Genomic DNA, 21,846 nt, shown 5'->3' on the forward strand with positions numbered 1-21,846 from the left:
TAAAAGGGCACAGCGTGGGCATCTCTGGCAGAGGCCGGACTGGGAAAGCATCCCCCCTCCCAAAGGTGGCGCCTTACCAGGTGGAGGATCCCACCACCACCTCCCAGTAGTGGCAGCCGCTGTCGATGAAGACGTTGCCGGCTGCGCCGTAGCAGCCTGTCCCGCTGAACCTCTCCGGCGTGTGGCTCTTCTTCAAGGAGCTCTCGTCCTTCTCCATTTGCAGCCCGTCATTGGAGATCTTCAGCTTCTTGTGAGCCATCTTGGGGTCCAGCTTAAATGGCTGACCTGTGGGGAGGAGACACATGGATTAGGATTTGCGTTATTAGCATCATGGTGCAGGAAAGGGGCTTCTTCACATCTTGTGTTTTCAGCTTTGCATATTTAATAACAGTTTGCTTGGGTGCATTCCCCAAAACCAGACCAGATCTGGGTGATGTCCCAGAGCTTCAACCAACCTCCTTGTTTGCTAGTGATTTCCCTATGGAAGTCCTTAGACTATCCCTGGATTTGCAAACAAAACCCCAAGATGCTACAAAGAAGCAAATTGAGTTCAGGTGGGTTTTGCCGCTGTGTTTTCATGGAAGATGCAGTAAAGTGCACAGAGGCAATGGAGAGCATTTCCATAGGGACTCACCTGCTTCAGGACAAAGCAAATGACAGCTGCAGAGAACACCTCAAGTCCTGCCAATATCTTCACCCTCATGTTTTGATACCTGGCTCGGGGCATGACTAGCTGTGTCCTCCTGCACACTCCCATTTTTGGCTACAGACACAGAATCCCAGCAAGGAGAAATGTGGACACCACCATGGCAATGGGGTCCTGAGCCTGGGCTGGGGACCCCCAGAACAGCCAGGAAACCCTGAAAACAGACACACAAGGAAAACCCCAGGACAGCTGGGAACTTCAGCAAAGAGCTGCAACATCAGCGACAATTGCAGCTGCAGAGTGGAGCTCATCTGTGCCGTGCCCTGTTACCTGACGGTAGCTTGTGCTGGTTTTCCTTGGAGCCCAATTTGCTGAATAATTGAGCTGAGAAGCCTGAAAGTAAAGCTGCAAATTAGGAGTGACCTGCCCCCTCCTTCTTCTGGCTGGTCTGATATTTCTGCCGTATCTTTTCCTGGCAGTAATGCGAAGAGACAAGCTCTGAGGAAGTGAGGTATAAAAATACTTTGGCTCCATCAGGAGAGAGACATTCACAGCTCTGTTTCCAAAGGCAACCCCTTGCTAAGGTCAGTGTGAAAAACTGGAGGCCAGCCCATGTCACTGGTTTGTGCTGGCATGTCCTGGAGCAAGTGACTGAGCTGCATCCACAGGCAGTGTGTGCAATGGGCAGGCTGGGAGGGGTCAGAGGGTATTTCAGAGAACACAGCCAGGCACCTGCTACCACCAACCCCCTCTCCAACATATCTAGCACTTGGAAAAAATATAGATTTCACAGAGGTCATGACAATCCCAACCTCAAGCCCCTGCCATGGGAGCTTCTGGAGGAAGGGACGGTTTTGACTGCAGCCTTCACTCCCTGCTCCCCCACCATCACCAGCCTCTGTGACTCCTAGTCGCTGTTCTCCAGCCCCCCAGCCCTGTCCTGCAGAGAGCAGAGGGTTGAGATGATGTCTCTCATCATTAACAATTCCTCTCACCATTAACGCTTCCTCTCATCATTACTGTGTATCTCCTGGGTGGGTCACTCAGATTACCTTTATCCCACAAATTCAGCTTGCTGGGATATTCCTGATAGCCTTTTGCTGGTCATCACTCCATGAGGCTCGGGAGCTGTGGGGAAGCAGCCAGCTTCAGGGCTGGACACAGCCAGCTGCACCCCTGGGGCATTTATCAGCTGGATTATCCCTCCCTCCCCTGCAGAGCCCGAGTGAGCAGAGCAGAGGAAATCCTGTCTGGCACTGGATGTGTGGGGGCAAAGAGGGGGCAGCCAGGAGCACGGTCAAGGTCAGGCAGAGGGAGGTGTGTGCTGGAGCTGCACCCCCACCCTGCAGGGCCCCAGACACGCAGCCTGCTCTCTGGACCTCACAGGGCTCCTGCAGCCATCACAGGGAGCAGGGGCTCACCAGCTTGGGATGCTCCTGTCACCCACCCAGAGGGACAGTGAGGACAAGCTGCCTCCTAACAGCTATGAAGTAATTGGAATGAGATCCCCAGGAGCAGGAGATGACATCCAACGCTCAGCCAAATCCAGGAGCAGCAGCCCACCCCATCAGGGATCAGTGCAGGGGTGCCCCTGGTGGCACCAGTGCCCTGCAGCACAGCAGCTCCTGTGTGCCCCACTCCTCTGGCTGTGGGGGCAGAGGGACAGGGCGCAGCGGGGAGGGCAGACAGCTGGTGAGTGAGTTTGACTGAAAATGTGTGGAGAGAAAGGAGGGATGGAGATGAGCTCTGCTCCCAAGGATGCTGCAGGCACTCACCACGTTCTGCCCAGAGAGCAAACAAAGCTGCAGGGACACAGGGACACAAAGCCAGCCCTTCCTGCTTTCTGTCACTCCTCTCTGCCTCCAGTGGCAGTGTCCCTACACCCACCAGCCATCCAAGATGCCACTTGTGGAGCACAGGACACCCACAGAGCACGGCTGCCAGCACCATCCTGTCCTCCCTGAAGACATCACCTTCTGCAAAGAATGGAACAAAGGTGCAGCACTGTACTGCTGAGCCATCAAGTCAGAGGAAAGCGATAAATCCATCTAAATCTATGAATCTGTTCACAGATTCCCTGTTGGGAAGCTTCTGCAGGGATCAACCTGCTCCTCAAAAACACTTGCACTAACATGATTCATTCAGTAACAGTGACCCTGCAGCCCATTGCTCAGGCATCAAACCCACCCCTGACATTTCACATGGGATGTGGATGGAGCCATCCTGCAGCACACTGAGGTCTTGCCAAGAGATGCAGAAATCAGGAAATGCTAGATTGCAAGAGAAAGTAAGGCCAGGAAGCAGTGGCTAAGGCAAGGGCCATAAAATCCATTTCCTTGCACTTTATTTATGGCTAGAGCTGGGCCTGTCCCTGCACTCCAGCACGTTCAGCAACTTTTGGACACTTGCTCCTACGTAAGTCCTGCTCAGGCCCAGCCTCAGCAGAAGATGGTCTCTCTATCACTAAACCAAACCTGTTCTCCCAAGTGTCTCTGTTCAGGAATGCAGATTTAGTGCCAGCACTGACAGTGCTGTGGAAATCGATGTGTCCTGACACTGACCTTCTGGCAATGGAGAGATCTCTCCAGACATCCCTTCAGGAACAGAACAGGCTGTGAAATATGCTAATGGGCTGTTTCTGTGTAGAGCTGCTGACACTTCCACCAAGGCTACAGCAGTGGGAAAGCGTGGGTGTGATATCCTCTGGACATTGTCCACTGGAGAAGGAGAAACCCTGGTCCCAAATACCAGTAGGAGGAAAAGCCAGTGGGGATATGCTGCGGCTGCAGCACAGGGCAGCAGCACCATTGGACAACCAAAAGAGCCCTTGTCTCCTGAGGCTGGCCACAGAAGGAAATAAAGCAATATATATTATATCCATATATATAGCTAAATCAAACTTTCATGAATTCAGAAGTTTCCACGAACACAGATGGCAGAGGAACACCAAACTGGTGGCAGAAAGGGATGTGCTCATCAGTGCCACATGCCTCTCCTGCCCGACACCTGAGTGGGAAGTGAGGGATAGGTCCTTGTGGAAGGGGCTTTAGCACAGGCAAAACCACAATCACACATAACCTGTGCAGTGCCTCAGGTGGGGCTGCTCCAGGTCTCAAACATCCAAGGAGCTGCTGCAGACATATCCCTGCAGCAATTGGGGCTCAACACCGGGCTGGAGTCCAATCAAGCCCAGTCCACCCCAGGCAGGGGCTCTCAGAGCTGTGCTGACAGGTCTGACTGACACACAGTTAAAATCACAGAGAGCAAACCCTGTCCAATGAGAGCTGCCACCACGGCCATCCCTCCTCACTCCCAGCTCCCCAAGCCGCACATTCCTCACTCCCAGAGCGCCTTTCAAAGCCGGGGAAGCACCAAGAAACAGCAGCTGCAGGAGGGATAAATTTTTAATGAACAGGAGGATTGGGTTGGAGTTTGCTCCTCAGCAGCTCCCTCAGCCCCACGGGCTCAATGTTGTTTTACTCAGTTTAATGTCACGCAAAGAAAAGGAGGAGGTAGAGGTGATAAACCATCATGAAAGCCTTGTTCAGGCAGCAGCAACTGTTGGGAAAGGGACAGATGGGAGGGCTGTGCTTACCAGGACCACAGAGAGACATGCAAGCACTGGGAAGGCACAGGCATGGGGCAGGCAGGAGCCTGAAGACCCAACTTCTTACACTGTGCCTCCTGTGTCACCCTTCAGGCTGTGGGTGCCAGTGCTGCTGCTGTCTTTGTTGTCTTTCAAGGGAAAAATGTTTCCCACCACAAACTCTGGAGCTCTGTCTGTGCCAGGACAGGTCTAGCTCCACTCCCCTCAGAACTCAGCTTTCCCTAAACACATTTAACTTTCCTTGGCAACCCCAGGGCACTGGAAAGAAAAACTTCTCCTTTGAGTATGGCTGCAAAGCCCCATCCACCACCATGGAGACATTTTTCAACCTTATCCAAATCACAATCTTCTGCAAGCTAAGCCACACACAAGAACACAGTTGCCCTGTGACTCCTTGCATCAGCCCCAAAAAGCACAGGGATGTAAAGCCACCACAAGAATGGACCATTATGGCCTAAGACCTCAGGGATGGATGTTGACAGGAGCAGAGAGAGCTGCTGATGGGAGCCCCTGGCACCACATGGGGTATCAGGAGACCATCCCTGAGGCAGAGAAGGAACGGAGGCACCAGGGGGGAAGGGCGCTCCAGTGATTCAATGACTTCGTGTTTCCTTCCCACTGCCAGCCACCGCCTGTTCACTGGGAGCACTCAGCCATATCCCAGGCACTCCCGTGCCCAGGAAACTCTCCCCCCACCCCTGCCACAGCCAGCTGAGGGCCTGGGCACCTACTGTTGGTCTTGAGGCGGGCGGGCTCGCTGTTCCGGCTGCCCGCCTGGTTGATGGCCTTCACCAGGAAGATGTAGCGAGTGCCACTCTGCAGCCCGTGCACTGTGTAGTGGTTCTGCTTGATGTTGGGGACGATCATCCAGCTGTCCATGGAGTTGTACAGACCTGCAGTGCAGGAGAGGGGCAGAAATTTATTCCCAGGGAAGCACAGAATACAAAGCCCTAGTGCTGCTAACACAGAGCTCACGACCGCATGTCCCTTGGAAGGATTTACCGCCTGTCTGGGAGCTCAGAGTGTCTGCAGGGAAATCTCCAGAGATGATAAATCCCAGCAACACAGAATCTTTTTCATTATCATACAAAGGCAATGTTGGTAAGGCAGGGCCAGGGCTGCAGTGCTGGCATCTTGGGATGCTGCCATGGGAAGTGATGGGGAAAGGGTGCAGAGAAAGGGAAATTCAGCCAGCAGCACCTTCTGGCCCGGGCAGATGGCAGAGGAAGCTGTTGGTGCCTGGGAGGGAGTGATGGCCACCATCATCCCACCAACACTCCACCACCACTCCCTCCCATGTCTCCACTCCCGCAGGACAGCTTCCCTCTTCCTGCTCCAGGGCCCCAGTATGCAATTCCAGCAGCAGAAAGGGATGTATCTGCACCCAAATCAATGTGTTTGCAACTGAATTTTGTTCCTGCCCAGTCAGTGCTCCAGAGTGGCAAGTAATAATCCAGGGCTGAGGGAAGCTGATGCTTGGCTCCCTGAATAGACTGGTCTGCAGAGTGGTTCAAAGAAAATGAGCTCCCAGTGAAGAGATCCAGACACTTGGAAATCATTCAGAAGGCTGAACTCTTTCTGGAAATGGGAAGGAATGAAGAATCCAAGACCATGGAGATGCCAAGCTGACTGCTGCGGTGATTTGCAGCATCTGAGCTACAGGGCCTGGCGTGTGTGGAAATGTAGTGCTGTACCTCAGAGGTGGGGTGACACAGTGTTCCAGGAAAGGGGGAAAGCCCTACATGGTGCCACTGAGGCTGTTCCTGCCAGCAGCACAACGGGGATGAGGATCATGTACAGCTGGCATGAGCACCTGAGTAGCTGGAACTGGGGGACAAGGATGCTGTGGGGCTCAGGGGAAACCAGGGCAGCTATCCCAGTACAGGGGCAGGGCTTTACGCTGAAAGGAATAAGGAAACATGGAAGTAGCTGGAGGCTTTCTAGATCTCGTGAGAGGTGAGGAGTGCATTGTGAATTTAGGGTGACTGGAGTGAGGGTTTCAACACGTGCAGGGCTGGGAGGCAGGAGCTGGGAACGCTCCACATCTCATCTGCAACAGCTTCCAATTCATTTATCTTCAGTGGCTGGCTCAGCTGCAGGACAAGGCCAGGTTGTAGTCCCTGTCATCCTGAATTTGGTTTGGGATACACATGGGAATGGCCAAGGGGCACAGTGCAGTGTGATGTGAAGTAGTAAATAAACCAGATGTGATCCTGATTGCAGCCTGCATGCAGAGCTGCTCTCGTTGGGGTGCACAGCTTCCAGCCCAGCCTGGTCGGTGTCACCTTCTTGCAGGAAGGACCACCTGCGGATGCTCCATCAGGAAGAACAAGGTGGCTGAGAGATGACAATGAGAAGGACTTGACCTTCCAAGTAGGTTTCTTTTGCAAAATAACCTCAAAGAGCTTGGCCTCAAAGAACAACCTCCTCACTCCCACCCTTGCTGAAGCTTAAAAAAATCCCTTTTATTGTAGCATTCATTATCCATAAAAATGTCTGGCTCTTGCCAAGCTCTTGGCTTTGACAGAAGCATGAAGGGTATGGGTTTCACAGGCCAATCTGCACACCTTGGACAGGTATTTCCTCTCCTGGTCAGGCTCCCAGCTCCTGCTCAGTGTTCCAGTGTCTCTTCACACAAGTTCAGCCAGGGTTCACATGGTTCTATCACCCAAACTGTGCTATGCCAAGGGACAATAAGTTATTAATTTTCTTCTCAGGGATTTGACTGATTTTTTCACTCCTACAAAGAGCAACCTGGAGGTAGCTGGCTGGCCAAGGAGGACACTACTGACATGTGACCCTCCCAGCTCTCCTCCAGCACTACCCTCATTGTTCCTCACCCTCGTGATCTCCACAGCTCCTCCTTTCCCAATGCCTGTGCCAGACCCCAGAGCTGGGCAGGTGACTCATTCCCAAGTCCCTCGGTGTATGGGACTCCAAGCCATGTGTGTCCAGAGTGGCATGTGAGAAAAGGAGCAAGCCAGATCCTTCCCTGGTATCGTCCCAGGGCAAGGGCATAAGCTGCAGCAGAAGAAATCCTGATTGGAAAAGGGCAAAATCCTCCTAGCTGAGTGTGGGGAAGCACTAGATGCTCCATTGCTGGACAGCCCTTCCTCCTCAAGGAGCAACCCCTGAGCAACCTGTCAGCCCAAATTGCAGAGCTGGCACAGGGACCTTCAGATGCCCCTCCCTACCAAAACCACTCAGTGACATCAGCAAGTCCCCATCTTGTCTGCAGCTGGAAGTGCAGGGGACATGGAGCTGGTGGCCATCCAAGAGCAGAGTCAGAGAGGTGGCTGAGCTCTCCAGGCTTTCAGAGGACAAAGTGCTGGAGACAATGTGCTCTAGCCGGGAAGGAGAGGTGAGCCAAGTGAGGCGGGTTTGGCTGCGGCAGCACCGGCACCCAACAGCCTCCATGGAAAGGAAACACATCATCTTGTTTTCCAAATCAAGGGCAAAGGCTGGGCCAGGACTGGGGAGGTGAGATCCAGCTTGGAAAGTCACTGGGTCTCTGGCAGCTTCCTGCATGTTTCAGAGTGCACTGAACAGCCTTCCGGAGCCCTGACACCGTGCTGCTGGTGCCAATGTTCCTCCAGCCAGCAGGACAGACTGATGGCAGCCCAAACACCCGCTCTGAGGTACCTTGTCAGCACTTCTCACAATGGCAAGTGCTGCTAGGAAAACCAGGAATAAAACTTTCTCACAGGCCACAGACCATCAGTGATTCTGTCCTCAGTCCTCAAATCAAATCCCATCCCGGTGAGGCAGATCTGTGGTAGTGTGGAAAATCAACTAGGTAGGGCAGTAATTTTCATGAAAAATTACCTGGAAATATGCCTCAGAGCTGTTCTAGAGGGTTTATAAACCACATTAGTTACCAGCCACGGAGCAGCCAGCACTGCCCTGCGTATGATCCCAAGTGCACGGATCTGGGGACTGTGAGATGAGCTCCAATGATGCTTCACCAAGTCAGGGTTGATAACACTAAGTGCAGACCAGAGCACCTCAGGGATGCCCCCCAGCATAGGGAGGTGTCCATTGCTCTGATCCACTAGCCCTTGGTAGATCCTTTGCTGCTGTTTCCTCCACAAATACCCAGCCTTTAAACCCACTGATGAACCTGAGAACCTTTTCCTTACAGAATCCCAGTATGGTTTGGGTTGGAAGGGACCTTAAAGCTGATCTGGTACACCCCCTGCCATGGGCAGGGACGCTTTCCACTATCCCAGGTTGCTCCAACCTGGTCTTGGACACTTCCAGGGATGGAGCAGCCACAGGTTGTCTGGGTTACATGGGCTTCCTTGCTGAAGGGGAGTGTGGTGACTTACTGATGAAGTTGGCCTGGCCAGTGAAGATGGTGTACTGGAGCTCGTAGGAGCTGACGCTGAACTCATCCTCGGAGATCCAGTGCACGGTGATGGTGTCATGGGAGGCCGTGCAGAGCTCCTCACGGACTGACGGTGGGTTTGGTGCTGTGGGATGGTACAGACCACAGACTTTGGTCAGTTTGGGATTTCCCTCCTCAAAAACCCAGGGCTTATCCACTCATGTTAGGACCGAGATGGGCTTGCAGCAGGAGTAGAGACTCTCAACACCAAAACTCCCTCATTTTATCTGTCACTGTGTTTCCCACTGAACTAAAGTTTTTAGTTTAACAAGGCATCCAGAGGTCAGAGCATAGGGTTGTCACTGCTGCTCCATCAGATCTGACACCCCCACCCTGAAACAGGCTGAGAACCCACTTCCAAATCCATCTATTTCACTGCACTGGTTATGGAATAAGTATTTTATCCCATAACTGATGTGGACATGCTTGTGCTAATCTTTCACTGAAAGCTGACCTGCTTCATGATGATAAAATCAGATTTGGGTGACCGAGGATGTCCTCGCCTCCCCAGGGCTCTCATCCCTCCAGTGCTCCAGCACAGGCTGTCCAGCTGGACCAGCCACAGCTGCTCCCAGACCCCTGAGGCAGTCATCAGTCTGTTCTGGGGCATCAGGGCAGCACTGAGGGGCCCACTGAGGTCCTGCCCATCAGGGTTCATAATTTAGGACCAAGTGACCCAGAAAACGGGCAGCAAAAAAGTAAACGTTAAAGCACAGAGTGCCTTAGAAGTATAATAATGGGTTTATTCATCATTCCTCCTCTGTAATCCTTATGGACCCTTATATAATTCTTATCCCTCTTGCATCCTTATGGACATCAGCCTCTCCCACCAGGTCATGGAGACCATAATTTTTTGGCTTTCTGGACTTTTCCATGGGTCCTCCAGGAACGGCAGGGTGAAACAGGAGGACAGGGACAGGTCACTGTCCTGGGGACAGCACAGGCCCTGCTCTGCCACAGCTGACCTGATGCTTGTTACTGGTTAAGTCCTAAAGTAGCTCTGCCAGCCCTTGGTGGAGCACAGGGCAGAGGGGTTGCGGGGAAGATACAGAGTGGAGCACACCTGAGCACTCACCTGTTAGATAATCCAGCCCCTCCAGCAGCTTCTTCTCTCTGGAAAAATCTAAAGCAAAGTTTTCAAAGGCATCATTAAAATTGATATCTGGTATCAGGACTTGCGAGGATGCAGTTGCCATGGCGACCCTGAAAGGAAAGAAGGGACCATCAGTACGCAACAGGGTGCATGAGGGAGGCCCAGGGATGGGGGCAGCCTTACCTGCTGCCAGGAAATTGTACCTACAGACCACTGCCCCCACCCAGGAGGATGGCCTAGCCTGGGGACAGGCTCTGTGAGGGTGCTCTATCCCTAGGGTTTACATCTTTGACTGGCCCCTGAACTCCCTTTGGATTGGCATTTCCACCACCTTCCTATCCCAGGGAAGAGGGCTTGCTTCCACAGTGCTATTAGGACCTGCCATGCAGCACCTGTCCAGTGAGGGATGGAAACCTGACCCTGGGGTTTATTTGGGGACAGCACAGTGGGAGGCTGCAGGGAAGGCTGGGGATCTCCGGGGAAGTGACTGCAGGGGACTCGAGTCATCTCTGGGCAGGGACCTACAAGAGGGGCCAGTTTCAGCAGCAGTGTCCCGAGCCCAGCCCACCTCTCAGCCACATTCCTGGCAGTCTGCAGGAACCGTGCGTGGTCGTTCTCCTTCAGGATGTGCTCAGCCTGGTTGATGAGGACTGTGGAGCGCTCCAGGCACTGCCGGCAGTTGGCAACCTGCTGGGCCAGCTTCCGCAGCTTCATCACCTGTGGAGGGCAGGGAGACAGCAGGCTCAGGAGCCTGAGAGGCACAGAGGAAGCCCCATCCTGGCCAGGAGCTGACTGTGGCAAGCAAAGAGCAGTGGAACAGCACAGCAATGTCCCAATGGCTCTGGGCAGGGAGTAGAGCAAAGCACTTTCCATGTTAAATTTTGCTGGGAGTGGGAAGGTCCCAGGGCACAGCCTGCACCTGCTCTGAGGGTCCCATGTGTGATGGACACTGGAGTGCCATGCATCCTCTCTGCTCCTCCCATGCAAATACAGTGTCACCCCTCATGCCAGCCTGAAGAGAGCAGGCTGCCACAAGACAGGGCAAGGGAACCTGAGGAACAGGAGAGGTGTTCACAGAGCTGATGGAAAACATCACACTCACAGCTGCTGAACTGAACTGCTGGGTGACCAAGGTATGAGGCAACCTGCATGTTCTCCCCCTCCTTTCTCCCAGGCTCCATACATCCATTGGGCCATTTGTTAGGAAAAGCAGGGCAGAACAAATGGAAGACCAAATGGCAATCCAGCAGGAAAGCATAATTCCTCACTCCTCAGCTAGAGCACTTCAAACCAGCCACAGCCTCTACAGGTTACTCCTTTCTCCACTGCTTCTGTGGAGGGTTTGGGCACTAATCTGTGCCCTTCACCTCTACCAGCTGCCAGCGTAGGACAACATCCTGGAGCTATCAGGTTGTTCTAAGCATGGCTGGAACTGGACAGCAGAGCCTGGAACAGTCAAGGAAGAGGGTGGGAAGAGCAAGCAGACAGACAGATGGACCAGCAGACGGCACCGTTACATAAAATATGTTTCCTGGACTGCTTGGGATAGAATCAGGATTTCAAAGCTCCCACTGCTGCCAGGGTGCCCTGGAGCCATGCCAGTGGCTCTCCTGCCTACACACAGAGTGGAACCCACCCTCAAACCACCTGGGCAGCATCTGTATTGGGGCTTGGCCACGGATACCGTGGTGGGACCCTAGTGCACACCCAAGCTTGGTGAGAACAGCATTGAGTTATGCAGGCTCCCCTGGGCACCCTCAGAGCTACAGCCCTATAGTCCTCTCACTGCTGCACGTGGAGAGTCCAGAAGGCGAGGCTGATGACTCAAACACCAACAGCTAGACAGCTGCAGAGCCAGCTGAGGGCTGTTGGGACTGGGGAAGGAGCCCCAGGGAGGTAGGGCAGCACTGTCCTGGGACAAACGTCCTTGCTGTGGCTCCTGGAGATATGCATAACACAGCACAGCACAGGGGTGAGATGGAGAAGTGGCATGGACTGCAGGGGGATCAAGATCACTAAAGACCCCTGAAGCCTCTGATCCATTTCCTGAAAGGTCTGGAAGAATGGACTGTGCATGAGAACTGATTTGCAGAGAGAGTGAGAACTGCCCAGGGCAGGTAAAACTGATCTATAAAAAGGTCCCCCCAGGAAGCACAGGCAGTGCTCCTAGGACCTTGGACACCCTGTTAACTGGACTGATGCTTGAATCAGGACTGATGATCTCCATTCTTTCTTTTTCTCTCTCCTACTTTAATCCACCTCCACTCTCTCTTCCCTTTCACTCTACCCCTTTATTCAAAACCCACCACCGTGTGCTTATACTGGAAGACCACTATATAACAATTTCCATGCCAAATAAATTATTTGTGATTGACTAATAAAACTCAAAGCTTTTGCTGACCCTCTGACATTTGTCATTCCTTTCAACCATGAGCATCTGTGAATCTTGGGTGCTCTCTTCCCCTTTTGGGTGGGATGCTGTATGTAGAAATCACTGGGAAACACCTGGAACCACTGGAGGAAAGGTCCAAACATTCTCACAAAGATGAGAGTGAGAAGAAGCTCACCCCCAGCTGTGCTGCAATGCAGAGTGTGCAGCTTCTGCTTTCTCTCCAACACTGGACTACAGTCCTTCAATATTAATTCCACATTATTCTATTAGAACCACAGCAGTGAAGAGCCCTGAGGAAGCTGTCTGGAGTGATCCAAGCCTCTGCACCAACTTGTCACGCTAACCAATACACTGTTCCTCCTCCAGTCTCAGCCAGCACATGCCTTGTCCTTGGCAGAGGAGCCCTGGGACAGCAGCAGTGACAGACACCTGGATCTGGGGTGGTACAGAGGGCAGCACTAGGGAACACCTGGAGTTCGGACAAGGAGATGCGCTGGTGCTGCCCAAAGCAAACCCCTCATGGCAAGGCAGCACACCCTGGTGCATCCCCTCTGCCCAGGGCTGGCACATGCCAACATCACTGGCTGTGGGAGGGCTGTTCCTAGACAGGAGGGGCACACCCTGCAGCAGCCACCCCGTGGGCACAGAGGGGGCCTGTGACCAGGGACACATGAGCTGGGACCCCTCACCTTTGTCTCCTTGATCTTGACAGCGATGACCTGCTTTCGCTGGCGGATGATCTCCATCAGCTCATCACACTCCTCCATCAGCTTGGCCTCGTGCATGGCTGTGTTCACCTGGCCAGGAACAGCAGCACACAGGTGTTGGGAGGGACACACAGCACACAGGTTTTAGCAAGGACACACAACACACTCTCATGGTTGTGCTCACAACAGTGCCCACACAGATCGCAGTGGGGGCACAAGCAGAGGTTCCAGTCCTCTGTCTCCAGGGCAGACCAGTATCCATGGGAGAATGGACAGGACAGGACAGGACAGGACAGGAAGGAATGCATGGAAGAGGAATCAAGCCCTAGGACTTCATTAAAGTACACTACAGGACAGAAATCAGTTTTCCTCATTTTATACTCCCAAATCCCTCTGAAACAAGACAGCCTTGAGTGAACCACATTTTTGCTACAGAATCTTTTTTTAAACCTGGCCAGCAGATTATGCAATACTGGAGTGGGAGACAGCTGATGGTCTGCAAAGAGAACTCCACTGAGGAAAAACAGCGGAAAATCTTCCCAATCTGCTGCATGTGGCAGGGGGCGGGGAATGGCCCCAGGGTTTGGAGCCTGCAGCAAGCTGCTGTGGCAGTGCTGCTGTGGCAGAGTTGCTGTGGCAGAGCTGGCAGCATCCTAGTCCCACAAAGTTGTGTGCCCACAGGGATGGCTGTCACCCCAACTTCCCAGGAACACAAGCCTGGACTCCCTCTCTCATTCAGCTTCTGGGTCACATGAGGGTGAGGCAAGATGAGGCTGAAGGCTGTGTACAGCAAGGGGCAGGAAGGAAATGTTGGGCCAAGGGACAGGAGGGGAGGTTGGGGCACCTCAGCTCGGCCCTGGGTCCATCCCTCCAGCTGCTGCCCAACAGTCCAACTCAGGCCTGGAGAATTCCCCTTCCAGGATGGCTACAGGACAACATAAATCTGTAGCCATGCATAGCCTACATCTGAAAACCTGTCCAGGGCAAGAAATCTGCCCTCAACCATGGTCATGTTCGGGGGGGCTGAAGGCAGTTAAAGTTGCAGAGGTCACCACAGTCCCTTTCCCAGTTGCCTTCTGCCAAAAAATAAGCATTTTCAAGGCCTGGGTTGCCCCAAAGGGCCAGCAGAGCATGGAAGGGATAGTGTAGACTGCTTCACTGGCAAATCCCTGTCTCAAGAACACCTGGACACTTGCCAAACCACTCAGTATGGATGAACCAGCTCCCAGGTAAATGCTGGGTTTGGGGATGAAGACACAGCAGGTGCTACGGCTGCAGGAAAGCTGGGCAGCTTTTAGCTGTAACAAGGGAGAGAAAAAATATTTCACCCACCTCAGTGGTGGTGGGGAATGTGCTAGGCACAACAGTCCTGGAATAAACTCAGCTCAGGGAAAAGCCTGTCCTGCACCTTATAGGGATGAGAAACACCATCTCAGCCCACAGCCTGAGTCACGCACAGGCAAACCTCCTCCTGCGCACCCCGGCAGCTCAGGGATGGAGCAGAGGACCCCATCCCACCTCACACAGTGTTCTTAGATTGTAATGCAAGATGTAACCAAAAGTAGGTATTCTATTACCAGCTGTTATAAACAGGTGGGGCAGTGTTTCCTTATCTCTGCCATTCCTTATAGCTCTGGGTGGGGGTACCTTCTGTTAATTGTCCATCTGTTCAAACCAGCTGGGGCAGTGTTCTTTATCTCTTCCAGGACCCATCCTCCCTCCAGGGGATATCTGCTGTTCATGGGCCATCGAGGCTCACTGCATGACTGAAAAAATTCCATCATCCCATTGGAAAATGCTCCACCCAAGGGGAGGAGCCAAGCATTCCTACCTGGATAAAAACCTGGGATTCAGAACACCAGGGCAGCCTGTTTGGACTGGATTCCCAGAGGAAGGTTGGATCCATCTACACCACCACTGGACTTTCAGAGGAAAACGACACCCTTCTACAGGGTCATCTCTGCTCCAACAAAACCACATCTGTCACTCCAGGAGGACTTGACAGGACACTCCTGGAGGACTTGACTGGACTGCTACTAACACCCTGACCAACAGGGTGTCAGGTTGTATTCTGACTCTGTCAATGGTTTTTTTTTTTGTTTATTTGGTTTTCTGTACTACTACATTTAAAGTTTAATTTTCCCAGTCCAGAACTGTTATTCCTATTCCCATATCTTTGCCTGAGAGCCCCTTAATTTCAAAATTATAGAAATTTGGAGGGAGAAGGCTTACACCTTCAAGGGAGGCTCCTGCCTTCCTTAGCAGACACCTGTCTTTCCAAACCAAGACAACAGTCCTCAACAGGTTTTTGGCTGTGTAGGAGCTGTGCCCTGGGGACACCAGGAGCTCACACTGAGCCTGCAGTGACACAGAGGCCACAGCCTCACAACACATGCAGATTCTGCTCTCCCCACAACGGGGACATTGGGCTGGTACTATTCCTATTTTACAAACTCAGCTTCTCCGCAGGGTTGTTACCTGCTCTCCTTAGTCCACATTTCCATCACTGCCACAGGATTTGGTCATTTCAACCTCTCAGTGCAGGCCCCCATGCACCAGAGTCACTCTGAGGGGCAGCACAGGCTCAGGGCCTTGAGAACACTTGCAGCGCCTTTCTCAGGATGAAACCCCTTTCCCTCAGGGTGTTGGTGGCACCACTCTCTGGACACGTCACGAGATACTGAATGTGTCTGAGGGGCAGAGTACATGGGGATTGCATGTGCCTGCCTTGTGTGCCACGTCTGCAAATAGCTCAAAAGCAAAATTCCCTGGAATCAGATTGATGGGGAGCACAGATATTTGCTGCTTCACAGTTTACTGTGCTCTCTGCGAAGGTGCCTCCGAGGGCCCGGCTGCGCATTCAGCATAGCTGAGAAATGTTATTTGAACTGTTATTTTAAGCAGAGTGTCTGACAAAGCTGAAAACTCCCAAACTCTGTCAAAAATGACAGCTTAGAGCTCTCAGACTCTGAGGGTCAGAAAAAAATACCAAATACCTTTCAATTTATCCTACATCAGATCATTAAGACATTGGAGCTGGATTCAAAGGAGGGGGCTTGGAAGGACATCCAGCCACATCCCTGCTCCATCCCTGGTTGGTTCTCAGAGCCAAAGCATGGCCCACTAGAGCAGCAAGGGCTGGTGACTGTCACTAGAGCTCTGCAAGGGCATCCTAGCTCCTTCTCTCTCTGCCAAACATCCATTTGCTATCTGTGTTCCCAGACTCAGTCCAAATCCACTGAGCCCTGTGGAAGAGGAAGCCCAGGAGAGACAGCTCCAACAAAGGCATTCCTACTGCAGAGTGTTGCAGAGTGCAGGCAGAGAGAAGCAGGACAAAACTAGTGACATAGAAGGCCAGCAATGCTGCAGGGCCAAGTGGGATTTTTCTGCTCCTTATTTTGGCTGGAAGTTCAGAGCATCTCAGCCCCCTCCTTCTTCTCTTTGCACATTGTGACAGTGGCTGCCAGCTGCTGGCGGCACACTTGGCCCTGCTGGCACTCACAAAAAGGGCTTCTGCACTCACTTCCTCTTGCCAGATCATCAGGACATTTTTGAGGGAGTGAAGAACAAAGCGCTGATGCTGCCTGCAGAAACTGCAGGGCTTGAAGCACCTTCATGGCCCCAAAGCCCCAGCTGCTCTGAGATGCAGGTGGTGAAGGAGAGGCTGCAGCTCCCTGGGCAAATGCATCATAGATGCTTTGCTGCAGGGAAACGGCTCCCCCAGCACAGGAGGATCCCTTGTCCCACTGAGGCACACCTGCATCCTACTGCAGCATTATTGCATCCTGCCACAGCATTCCACCACAGCATTCCTCTGTCTTACTTGCAGCATCCTGAGGCAACATCCCCACATCCTACCACAGCACTTTTGCATCCTGCTGACTGCTGGGCCCGTGGGATGGCTTGGGGGAGTGCAGGGGAGGCACAGGAGTTGCACAACCCGCAAGGTCTGGGGTGTCGAGGGTGAAGTAAACAACGGTTGTGCTCTCTCAGGCACTGGCAAACTCCCTGAATCCACGGCTGCAAACCCAGCAGCAGCCTGGGGTTTAGTCCTATGGGAAGCTGGTAGTTCAAGGAATTGCTGCATGCTCAGTGTCACCCAGCTGAGACCTCTTTGCAGGCTCAGTCTCATCCAGCTGATGAGCCCTGTTACAGGCTCAGTGTCACCTGGCTGAGCCCTGTTTCCACACTTGGTTTCACTCAGTCTTCCACCAAAAGCAGCTGCTGCCCCCAGCACAGAGCAGCAGGCAGGTCCTCCTGCCTGGAGCCAGCTCAGCAGCCCATGTCTCTTCTCAGTGGCCACCAATCATGCCTACTCCTTCAGACCTCTGGGAACATCCCTGTGTCCTCCACTGCTTGGGACTACCACCCACACTCATCCCGGCTCACAGGTGAGCCCCAGGAAAGGACTCTGGGGTGATCCATGCATTGCCTCCCTTGAGCTGGGAGCTGTCCCAGGCACCTCCCCCAGTCCCTCCTGGCCCTCACCCACCTCCACTTGCTGGCAGATCTGTATCAGCTTGGCCATCTGGTTTTCCAGTTCGCTGTTGCGTTTAACCAGGTTGGTGAGATTTGTCTCCAGGGTTTGCTGCAGGTCCAGAAATAGAAGAAAAAGGAAAAATACAGAGGTCAGCAAAGCTGGAGTGTCCCTAGTCTCCTGCCAGGAACTGAGACCCTCTGCCACCCAGCACACTGCCTAAAGGAGGGACACTGGAATAACTTTGGGCAAATGCTCTGGGGGTCCTTGGCAGCTCCTGCCCATGAGCCCAGCACTGCGGGGGTGTCACTGGCTGGAGAGGACAGCATGGGTGTCTGCCCTTTGCCACTCCATTGGAGAGAAAATTTTGGCTATTTTCATCATGAATTTTGTTCTGCACAGGGTGAGGGAGATGAACAAGAGCCATGAGAGAGGGAAGTCTCCTCTGCCAACCACTTCAGCTGAAGTTACAATGGTACAGGCAGGGAGACCTCAGCTGCCCTGTGTTGGCTTTCAGTCCCCAGCCATGCTGCCCTTTGCTCACCAGAGCAGCTCTCAGCCAGCAGATCATGGCCAGTGGATTGCAGACAACAGATCACAGCCAGTGGATTTGGGTGAGAAGACTATGGGCAGTGGATTCCAGCCAGCAGCTCTTGATCAGGAAGTCATGAACAGTGGATCATGGCCAGCAGATCACAACCTGAGAGGACAGGGATGCCTGGACCTGCATTGGTGCCCACAGTCTGCATTATTCTGGGAGAAGAAGAGGATCCAGTGAAGCACGGATGAAGACCCCATTTGAGGGAATTTCAATATCCATGATCATGAGGGGAGAACAATTTGTGGGTGTTACTGATTTCAGAGACACAGCATTGCCAGTTCCATGTGTTCTGGGAAGGGGAATGCATTGTTACAAAGAACTCGGTACCTGTTGCAGCACTTGTCAGAAAATTATATCTTATTAATATTTTAAACTCCAGGGCTGGAAGAGGGTCCCTGAGGTGGTTCATTCATCTGCAGGTAGGAACTGCAGTCTGGGGCTTTCATCTGACCCCAGCAGACCCATAAACATGGCCCTTCTCCACACAGATGGGTAACTGGGGGCTACTGAGCCAGGAGAACTTGAATCACAGGCACGGAGCACAGGCAGAGCACTCATTCCTGAAAAACCACTGGCTCCTAAAATACTCCAAACTCGTTTGCAACCCTGAAAATTGCTGGCCAAGGGCGAGTAAGGCAGAATGCAGGAATAGGCTGGAGAAACAGAATAAAATCCAGGGAGCCTTGGTTATGCCAGAAGGGTTTGCAGAGTAGGGTATGGATAATGGAAAAGCCAGCTGCTCCCGCCCCCCTCTCCTCAGAGCCCAGTATTATAAACATCATTTCACTACAGCAACTAACATTTCACTTGCTAATTACCTCCCTCGTCACCAGCGTGGCTACACTGAGATTTGAAGCTTTGAACTCACACCAATATGCTTTCATCTTCCAGGATGTGATGGAGGACAGGGTGGGAGGCTGGGGAACAGCTTTGAAGCACATGTGCCCACACCCCATTTGCAGCATCCCAAGTTTTCTAGGGGATGGCATCACTCCTGCCATCCACAAACACACACAAACCCCGTCCCCAGGTACCAATCCCTTCATCACACCTCTCTGTGGTAATGCTGAGGCAAATGGAGGTGCTATACTGGTGTCAGCAATGGTTCCACAGCCCTTTGCTGCTTCCCTGCCCCTCACTGCATCCACAGACCCTTGCTACCAACCCCTCTGCATCCCAGGAAAACATAGATGGAATGTTTCCATCTGTTTGACGTGCTGAAACAAATAAAATGGGCTTGAAGCCTGGATCACACCAGCTGGTTATTTTGTAGGTGTATATAAATTACAGCAATTACAGGGGTTGGGTTTCAATTGCTTTATAAAATGCCCATCATTTCCCCAAACCTCCACCTTTTGTCCTGAAATACAAATAGGTGATTTCTCTACAGCTGGGGAGACAAGTGAGAAAAAGTGATAAAAAGGCCTTGAGCAGGAGTCACTGGTGCTCTGTGGGGAGAAGGGCCTGGATCACCCAGGGACAGCAGGACCAGAGAGGGAAGTGCCCAGGCACCTTGGGACAGGCTGAACCTCCTCCATCCTGAGTGTCAAGGACCCACAGGATCAAACCTTCCCATGACTCCAACAGAGCAGCTCAGCACCTGCGCCCTTTTATCTGCCAGTGACCAGATGCACAATAAATCCATTCCCACCCAGCCAGAGCAGAGCAATCACACAGCACTGGCCTGTGCAAGTACCAATGGTCACGTTTGTTCAGTTGCAGACCCAACCCGATTTTCCTTTTCCTCCAAATACCAAAGCAGTTGAACTAAACATGGATTTCTCTGTTTGAAGAAGGCATCAAGGTTGCAGGTTCAAGACAACTTCAGGAACTATAAATACACGGTGACCTCCTGGTTCCTGTGCCCCATCAAACACAACCTTGCCTGCAATGGCCAGAGTTGCTCTCCATGGCCAGTCCCCAGCTCATCCACCAGGCTGGAAGCTGGTTCACTGAAAACATTGTCAGCCTTGTGGCTTTCACCAGCTGAGAGACAGAACAGAGCAGGCTGTGAGCCCCAAGCAGGTGGCCAAAGAACAGGCTCCCCATGCATCACACAGGCTGAGGGGGTCCAAGTCCCCAGGGGTTTGGGCCACGCAAACCTCAGATCTCCTCCAGCAGCATGAACCCATGGGTGTGGGATGGGAGGACCTGGAGAACCCTGGAGCCAGCAAAGCCCTAGGGACAGGAATGCAGGGGTGGTGGGTGCCTGCTGCCATCCCTCAGCGCTGCTCGGAGGGACGAGAGACAGACTGGCACGATGGCACAGAGGGTGTCCTTTGGCTCTGCCTCACTCCACACAGGTTTCTGTGTTTATCTTTATCGGAAGGCAGCCAAAACTGGAGAGTGATACTTCAAGTGATTTACGCAGGGCTTTTCTCATTGCCCCTCTTCACCTATAATCACTTCCAATAATGGAGTACTGTGCACCACAAACACAAATCACATGTGCATCCACAAACCCACGTGCAGGCACACAGGCATCAAGCCAAACCCACTCCTAAATGCTCCCTGCATGCCAAAGTGGCAGGAAAACCAGTTCCTGGAAGCCACCAGCGTTCACAAGCATCACCTGGACAGGGCAGGGGATGAGCACCAGTGGTGGCCATCTGGGATTGCTGCCATGCTGAGGATGCACAGTCAAGGCCTCGGGGCTGAGGATGTGCTGCCAGGTCCCAGCACGGGGCAGGATTCCTGCTGAGTGTCCTCTGACATGTTTTGGAGCAGCACAGGGAACACAGATGTTGCCAGGACATTGCCCAGGGGCATCAGGAGTCTGCCATGGAGCTCCTGAGGGAGCTGCTCATTTTTTAAAACCACAAAGTTGTTGATAGCGTGAGGCAGCTGTAATTGCACTGGAGCCATGTCCCTGTTCCTGGCCAAAACACTGCTCTGCAGAGCTCCTGCCCCAGGCACCCACTGTGTGCATGACGGAATTGACATGGTTTGTCTCAGGAGTGCTGGGGCAGCTTTCTGGGGAAGCAGTAGCTGGACAGGGTGACCTGCAGGGAATGACCTCCCACCAGGGTCATTCCAACCCCATCTGCTCTGAGGGGATTTTAGAGCAGGACAGTGATGGTGGGGGGTTGGTACAGCATCCTCTCACTCCACTGGCAGCTACCTCTGCACTGCCAAGCTAAAATCACAGAAGTCTGGAAGGGACTGTAAAGCTCATCTCATACAACCTCTTGCCGTGGGCAAGGACACCTTCCACTATTCCAGAGTGCTCCAAGCCTTGTCCAGCCTGGCCTTGGACACTTCCAAGGCACTGACAGCACTGCACAGATCAGGCTCCTCTCGGTGGCCACAGCAGGTCCAGAGCCTGGCACTGCTCCTGCACCAGCGGATGTTCCCACTCCCACCTCCCCTTCCCATGGCTGCACAGAGAGCTGAACACGGCACAGCCCACCACCAGCCCTGGCAGCAGCACATCTAGGTGATTCAAACTGGAAAAGGGGAAATTTAGGTTAGATATATGGAAGAAATTCTGTGAGGCACAGCTGCCTCGTCCCTGGAAGTGTCAAAGGCCAGGCTGGACAGGGCTTGGAGCAACCTGAGATAGTGGAAGGTGTCCCTGCCCAGGAAGAGAGGTAGAACAAGATGAGCTTAAGGTCTCTTTTAATCCAAACCATTCTGTGATTCCACAATTCTATATTTAGAATCAAATTCCACCACCAAGAAAAAAAAAAAAAACAAAAAACTTTGGGGAAAAATATAGCCAGTCAGCTACTGGGCTTTGCTCAGAGAATGTCCCTAGACAACAGGACAAGTGACAAAGAGACAGGACTGAGCTGCCATGTGTGACACTAATGCATTTGCTTTGGAGCAAAACAGACTGAGCAAGAGCTGAAACCTCTGCCAGCATTCAGGGCTGCTGTCTCCCCACTGGCAGAGCTGACCTAGAAACCAAGTGGCTCTGCACGATATGGGACTGGG

General features: G+C 52.8%; 1 protein-coding gene across 4 annotated transcripts in view; it reads right to left on the reverse strand.

The window, feature by feature from the left end:
* MID2 (midline 2) overlaps positions 1–21,846 on the reverse strand; it is a 65,309-nt gene that overhangs the window by 4,960 nt on the left and 38,503 nt on the right. For 3 of the 4 annotated variants that reach the window (XM_063416978.1, XM_063416977.1, XM_063416979.1), the window contains exons 3-9: positions 17,325–17,420; positions 12,815–12,922; positions 10,302–10,450; positions 9,716–9,843; positions 8,582–8,725; positions 4,985–5,146; positions 78–285 (exon numbers count right to left, since the gene is read on the reverse strand). In XM_063416978.1, coding sequence (XP_063273048.1) covers positions 78–285; positions 4,985–5,146; positions 8,582–8,725; positions 9,716–9,843; positions 10,302–10,450; positions 12,815–12,922; positions 17,325–17,420 — 995 coding nt within the window. The remainder of the gene's footprint in view (positions 1–77; positions 286–4,984; positions 5,147–8,581; positions 8,726–9,715; positions 9,844–10,301; positions 10,451–12,814; positions 12,923–17,324; positions 17,421–21,846) is intronic. The other variant, XM_063416981.1, reaches the window with a different exon arrangement.

Source organism: Prinia subflava, chromosome 20, assembly GCF_021018805.1.
Source record: "Prinia subflava isolate CZ2003 ecotype Zambia chromosome 20, Cam_Psub_1.2, whole genome shotgun sequence".
Lineage (NCBI taxonomy): Eukaryota > Metazoa > Chordata > Aves > Passeriformes > Cisticolidae > Prinia > Prinia subflava.